Raw genomic sequence first — 7,750 nt, 5'->3', positions numbered from 1 at the left:
TGCAGAAAAAAAGGGAGAGAAAAGGAGAAACATTAAAAAACCTTAACCCTTTGACTGTGATATTCATCTACAAGTACTCAGGCGATCACTTGGAACCTGCGCCCAGCGAAAGAACTTTCCTTTCGCGGACACATTATCGACTGTACACCTTATCCCGGCTGCCGCCAAGCAATTCTATTCAGGTGAAAGAAACACCTTCAGATGAGAAAGGTTTAAACTTCTTAATCTTCCACTGATCATGAGTCCCCATGTAAATATCCCTTAAAACTGGTGCTGCTAGGGAACTATCTTCCGAAGAGGGGGACCTCGCCTTCAGTAGTCAAGGGGTCAAAGGCAGAAGACAAAGTTCAACACTTCGTAAACGTCTAGAACAGGGATTCTCAACCTATATGTTTATGTCTCCAAGGGCAAATAAGAATAGTTGGGCGTCCATTAATTGCCGCTGTTTTCCGGTTTGTGCCTCACCCCCCCCACCCCCACCACCACCCGGGTCTACGTGCCCCAGGTTGAGAACCGCTGGCCCAGAAGCACACGAACCAACACACTCCCACAGTAATACACTACAGTCACGCTATTGGTGACAGTGTAGCATAAGACTTTGTTCCATACAAGACTTCCTAAATCTTTTGCACATTCGTGTGACTAAGAGACTTCGGTTACAGTCTATTTTATAATGCACAGTTGCACAAATAGGTTCCTCGACACTTTTTGCTCCAGGTCTTGGTGTTTGGTGACAAAAGACAATCACCGCCGGACCTTTTAGCAAAAAAGTTGAAGAACTTATTTTTCTAACTGTACCCAAAGAGAGTTGATTACATAACAAAGTCCTTGTCATTCTGACGTGTAAAACAAAAATGAATTCTAAGTCTTTCCTAGTACAACGAATCTGCAACAGTTGTGGAAGATGAAGGGCAAACGAGCGTGAGCCCGTGAGTATAATATCGGAGCGTGAGGGCAAACGGAAGCAAAAGCACACAAGTAAAAATGGCGGGGGACAGGTTGCACCCAAACCACTCTTAACACGAGAGATCACATCTCACGGAGTATCAGCAAGACTGCACCAAGTACAGAGTGTAACATCATGAAACTGGAGGACAAGACTGAAACAGAACAAGAGAAACACAAAGAAAAAATTACAAGACCCGGAATCATAAAACTATGGGAATCTTAAATTCTACGAAACGCTATGAAACAGAAAATGATGACGGAAAGGCACTGAAGTCTCATCTCAAATTTGTGCTGAGTTAGGTATTATAGGGATTAACATTGTGTACATGAAAATTAACTACATCTAAAGGCTAAGGAATATACATGAGCAACCTATCCATACAATCGTCACTGAAACAGTTTTAATACAAACACCTGATGCAATATGTAGTGCTGTATCTTTATGACTACAATACTATTATGATTTTATTTTCTTATACCTCAAACACTGCTATTTTCTCCTATCAAACGGATTGTAAGTTTCGATGCATTTTTCGCTGTCAGCGTACAACAAAACTGTGACAAAATCGTCGGTTCGTGAGTGCTTTTAGCACTTAGTAGGGAAGGTTTAGCGTGCACGTCTCTGTCTCTGACCTCATTGCTTTCTCTTCCTTTCTTTCCCTCCTCTTCAGGGAAAGACAGCTGGCATGAATTTCTTTCGCCAGGTCTGCTGAGGTGATGGAGATATCCAGTCAAACTCCTCCACCTTCGCCGTTTACCTGGAGCTGGGCGAGGTGGAGAGGAGGCAAGGTAAGGTGAAGGAGGCTCCAATCCTGACCACCCTTGCAATCTATTCTTCCGTGACCTAGGAGCAATTTGTAGCTTCCAATATATTTGTGGGTATTACTCCTTACCGTTACATTGGTCACACTTCTTTTCCTTCTGGCTATAACCAAGCTATCTAATCGTCGCTACATGCTCTCAGTAATGAAGGTGTTGTCTCTAGGCTTATTCTTAGAGGAGTCAAATTGTGCTACTCCGTTTTAACGGATCTGTCAGACGACATGGCGTCACTGATGACGTCACGTTGCGCCAGTTCCAAGTCCGCTTAGCTGGCTCCACCCTCCATTTAACGTGGCCGCTCAACGGAAGGGATGATGGAAAATATGCTATCCTCTCTGCTCTAGTTAGATCTTTTCCAACCCAACTCTTCCGTTCGAGCGGAGCGCCGTTTCTGTGACGCCAGTGACGTCACGTCGTTTGACAGACTCCTAAAAATGAAGTGGTGTGCATCGGCTTCCAGGGAGCGTGCGGGCTGCAGTTCCATGTCGCTTTCGTGATTCTAGACCACGAGGCGGACACTTCGCCACACGCACCGCATGGCTGCAAGATGGAAGGTGGTTGCACCTGGCAGCCGTGGGGCAGAGGTTCCTGGCCTGGTGTCCTGGGGAGGCGGGGCTCCCAGAAGGTTCCAAGACGTTCCACAGACCGCAATCCTGAAGCAGTTAGCAGATACCGGACGTTTTTCTTCATTGTTGAAATGAGTTCTGGGAGCATCTTAAGTAACAGTAGTAGCCAATAGTGACTTGAAGATCGGACAGCTATCAATCCGAGTCCTGTTCAGTGAACATCATTCAGGGGCAGACTCTTTCTTTCATCTGCGGAGCGCCAAAGGAACTAGCCACTGACATGCCTGCGATATTCGTCATTGCACTGCCAGCGTAAACTGTTATAAAGGCAGAAACGTCCCTGGGGGACCATCGCCGGTCATAAATCCTCCAATGACAAACGAAGGGATCCTGAGCTCAATTGCCACGAGTCAAGGTGCTCCTGAGGCATGTCCTTGTGATTAGGATATCAATGGAACAAATACTTGGGACCCTGATGCCGTGCTCCAGTAACCATAATATAGTTGCCATTTGGCAATCAAACGACTATCATACCATTTAACAATGGAGTCGTATTATGAAAACGGTGTGTCACATCATTAAAAAGGATGGACGCGCCTACACAGGTATTATTCATTTCATTTCTACAAGAATCTCGAACATTCTAACTTAACATAATCTAACAATATTCTTGTCAACATGGGTAGTGACGTCATGTCGTCGATTCGCTTGGGAAATGAGCGAAAATTATATCCTACACAACAAGGTGAACCGCAAACTATTACCAAAAAAAAAAAAAAAAAAAAAAATGAAAGTAGCCTTCCTCTTGCAGACAGAAAAAAATCTTAAGTGAAGGGCATGAATTATTACGTGGATGTAAGCTTTTCAGAGCTTATAATGAAATAACATAATCACAAACTGGTGAACGACAAAGATATAAAGTAATTTTCCTTAACATACATACACTAAAGCTACACATAAATGTACATACATGAATTCTAAACAGAATGACATAAGACTAAACATAGACATACATGGGGGCAAGGTACAACGGACAATATTACACTAAAATTGCTAGTTCACTGCTATGCACAATCCGATTAATACATTACAGAGTGAAACAGTATAAACACAACTACATAAGAAAACCATATGAGGAAAGCATGTTAAAAGCGGGTAAATATTAAAATACAAAGCAACGACTACACACACAAAATCCAACACAACAATCATTTTACCCTATCATATACAACCTCCAAACTACTTGATTACTTCAAAAGTATTTTAATGCAAACACTGATGTAACTACTGGCAGGTACTATTCTGCTTGTGTAACACGCGTTTAGTCACACTCTATCTTAAACACGATGAAATAGCAGACATCTATGAACAAAGTATTACAGATATGCGCAACTATCAAACCGTATAAAATATACACTTAAATACTATTTTGTTGAAGAGATTGCAAAGTGTTGGAAAAATGGCGCTGTGTCTGACAAGAACTAAAGTTGAATGAGAGAGAAAAAGTTTCCAATTTTGATAACAAAACCCAAGACAAACTGCACACAATTATGGGAACTCAAAGCTCAACGATGACAACCTTCAATGCCAAAGTTTTGGATAGTGCCAGGAAAATGATAACGATTCAGAAAAACCGCCACGACTCAAGACGCCCCATCAGACTGAGACCAAAAACTTCTCTGGATAGAAAGAAAAAGAACGAAAAACTTCATAAGCACACATGAAGATTTTGGAAAAAAAGAGAGAGAGAGAGAGAGAGAGAGAGAGAGAGAGAGAGAGAGAGAGAGAGAGAGAGAGAGAGAGAGAGAGATAGAAAGAGAGAGAGAGAGAACTAAAACTCTGGAGTTTCTTGGTCGACTAAAGAGCTATTAGCTTACGGCAGCCGGTGACGATACGTGATAGCCCCCGCCCCCCCATCCCAGCACCCAGTCATGCTGTAGGCAACCACGTACTTGCCTACGTCTACCCAATCACACATTCAAGGTGATTTGGTGTGGCTAATCCCAGCTGATTTCTACCCATTCACGGTACATGTACATGTACGTGTGTGTGTGTGTGTGTGTGTGTGTGTGTGTGTGTGTGTGTGTGTGTGAGAGAGAGAGATTCACCATGGTCTTGGATCACGTGTTGGACTCGAGATCGACAGCTATTTCCCTCCCGGAAGAGAGCTCAGAGCTTATATATGACCGATATGTCTGTGTGTGTGTGTGTATGTACGTGTGTAAGAAAATAGTGACACATGCACACACAAATACATATATCAGTAAAAAGCATAATATCCTTGTCTACAAACATAATGACAATAATGATGATGATGATTATGATGATAATAATTATAATGCTAATAATAATAATAATAATTACAATGATAATAATATTAATAGTAATAATAAAAATAATCATTATTATAATTTCATAAATCCACTTCCATATACCTCCACCACCTGCCTGGCACACCTTCACACAAGTAAAGAAAATGCCTTGTGATCGGCGGAGACAATACATGCATACATACACACACACACGATCACGAGTTCAACACGTGATCCAAAGACCATAGCGAATCACACACAAACACACACACACACACACACACACACACACACACACACACACACACATTTTATATATATATATATATATATATATATATATATATATATATATATATATGTAAATAGATAAATAAACAAATAAACAAAAGATTCCGCCACGGTGCTGACAGCGTTACTTCTTAGGCTTGAGGAACCAAAAGCGCAGAAAATGCAACAACAGACCTTCTTATGCCAGCCAGAACAGCCAGGCCGGCGGCAACGTGACGTCGCCGCCGGCGAAGGTGGAGGAGGGAGTGGGGTAAGAGGAGAACGAGAGGGAAGAAGAGGAGGAGGAGGAGGAGGAGGAGGAGGATGTAGGGTCAGAGGAGGACGAGAGGGAAGAGGAGAACGAGAGTGAAGATGAGGACGAGGAGGAGGACGAGAGGGAGGAAGAGGAGGAGGATGCAAGGGAGGAAGAGGAGGAGGATGCAAGGGAGGGGGGAAGGGGAAAGGAGGTGAAAAGACGATGGAGTGAGAGGAGTTGAAGAGACGAAGGAAGTGGGAGAGGAGGAGGAGGGGGATCATGCGTCACCAGATCAAGCTTGAGTTACTTGTGTGTATGCAGAGAAAAAGCATGCAAAAAAAAAGGCATTCTAAGCGACTGCTGCGGGTTCTAGTCCCACCTGGGGGCAGCTGGTGCATGCTAGTGGGTAGGCTTTGGGGTTCCTGCTGCTGCTGCTGTTGGTGAAGGCCATGCTGGAGGTAATGGTGGGACACAGACGAAGATGGAGAGGGGGTGAGGGACAGGAAGGCACGGGAAGGACTGCTGAAGAAGAGAGGCAGAGAGTCATAGTTCCTCTCAGCCTCGGCAGCCGCGTCCTTCCTGCTTCCCTTCAGCTGCTGTGGCCCGCGAGGGGCGGGACTCGTCGAGTTCCTGATGGGGAGGAAGGTGGGCCGCTTGGGTCGAGTGCGGCCGTCTCCAGGGCCAGGGGCTGGGCCAGTCGGGGTCGTCGCCCCCCCTGCAGAACCCTGATTCTCTTTGCCAGAGTTCGGAGGCGCAGGGGAGGAGGAGGAGGAGGAGAAGGAAGTTTGGCTAGAAGAGCGCCCTTGCCCTATCTGCCCCTGCCCCTGTCCCTGCCCTTGCCCCTGACCCTGTCTCTGCCCCTCCTGACGTTGCTCCTTTCCTTGCTCGTCCACCTCTCCGTCTAGGGGAGACAAAATCCACACGTGAGAAGAGTCCACCGTTCCCAACTGAGCAAGAACAGCAGACGACGTTTCCATGGCTCTTGCTAAACAGACTCTTCTTGTTGGTAAAAAGGTTACCAACGCGATCTCTTGCTACAATAACGACGACGATGACGACGTGACGTCATAAATGCTTGTTTGCTACAAGGGATAAAAAAAAAAAAAAAAAAAATCTGGCTGTTGTCATCCACTATGGATGTCAAACCTGCCGTAGCGATTTAATATTACGCACGAAAAAAATTACCGTTGTAGCCTGCTAGCATATCTAGACCAGAACTCACCAATCTTTTATGATCATTTGGATTCCATAAAGTATCGGAATCTCAACACTTCAATTTACTTATCATTGCAACAGTAATAACACTGATATTCCACCAAATAGCTGAAATATTTTGCATCGTGAGTAGTTTTACATTTCATTGGTATCTTGGCAAAATAAAAATAAAATCGGATGATAGGGAAATCTACTTTGATTATTTTTAAGTCGAAATTTTTTGAAAGATGGATTTCCAAATCTTTTAACGAAAACATTCCGATCGTAGACATTTGGTGAGTTTAGCCACTGGTCTAGTAGCCCAGTACGATTTGCACTGCCCCAGGACACCGATAGCGCAGCAGGACTTCTACTTGCCTGTCTACTAATTAGCGAGAAACTCGCTGGGTAGATGCGGTAGACAGCAACGGCCGTAGCATTGTACAAAGCCACATAGCGCATTAAAACTCTTCAATGCTCTACACTGCCTTGCCAACTACTACTGCCGATTTAATTGAACAGTTGAGGGGTACGCGGACCTAAGACTGACCTTACAGTAACAAATGAAAACGTCAGGCTGTTGCCACGATAAACTCTATACATTGTGTAAGCCTGCTCAAGAGATTACCATGAAACAGGAGCGAGACGACTCCAGCTTATATGACGCGTCTTAGAAGACTTTACTGCTGCCAGCTATATATGTCGCTTACTACATACATACATACATATACCAAGGCTTTTCCCCCCTTACAAGGGAGGTAGCCAAAAAGGAACAGGCATAAAATAATTCCCACCCATTCCATCCCTAAATACACTCCACACCCCTCCACCCTCCCTCTTCCCTCTTATCTTAGCTTACTCACAGTTAAAAAAGAAATTATATAAACTGTATATATATTAACAGAATAATGGGAATAGGATATCTGGGGAGGTAATGGATAAACCTACCCCTCGATTTCCATTTATTTTCATAAGTCAAATCTTTATTTATGATTTCTGAGCATAAAAACTCAATATTTATCAGCTTTAACAATCTCCTAGTTCCAAAGGCCTATTCCCATCAATTTGTGTATCACAAACTCCATCCTTTTGTTCCTTAACCCATCTTGGTGTCCATTTGATGCTCGCTGTGAGCTTCTTTATAAAATATACTCGTTATTGTCGCTACGACCACAACTCCGCCATTGCTCTCCCGATAGTTTTTTATAAATAAAAAATATAATTCTAAGCATCGTCTATTACCCCACGATGAGCTTCGTGCGCTTTCTTCGGCCAAAACGGGCAGCGACTTTGAAAACTCAAGAGGTCATAGAAGTGGCACCCACCTTATCAGACATCCCAGCTATTAGACCCGTACTTTTCAAGTCTTTCGCCAGCTCTGG

General features: G+C 43.8%; 1 protein-coding gene across 1 annotated transcript in view; it reads right to left on the bottom strand.

The window, feature by feature from the left end:
- The window catches only part of LOC143024082 (uncharacterized), a 166,607-nt gene that overhangs the window by 67,339 nt on the left and 91,518 nt on the right, over positions 1 to 7,750 (bottom strand). Inside the window, exon 9 of the mRNA XM_076182828.1 lies at positions 5,554 to 6,075. Within this exon, the coding sequence (XP_076038943.1) occupies positions 5,554 to 6,075 (522 nt within the window). The remainder of the gene's footprint in view (positions 1 to 5,553; positions 6,076 to 7,750) is intronic.

The sequence above is a fragment of the Oratosquilla oratoria genome, unplaced genomic scaffold, assembly GCF_046742065.1.
Source record: "Oratosquilla oratoria isolate Oo_2021 unplaced genomic scaffold, ASM4674206v1 SCAFFOLD89, whole genome shotgun sequence".
Classification (NCBI taxonomy): domain Eukaryota; kingdom Metazoa; phylum Arthropoda; class Malacostraca; order Stomatopoda; family Squillidae; genus Oratosquilla; species Oratosquilla oratoria.
This window is presented reverse-complemented; position numbering and strand designations above follow the sequence as displayed.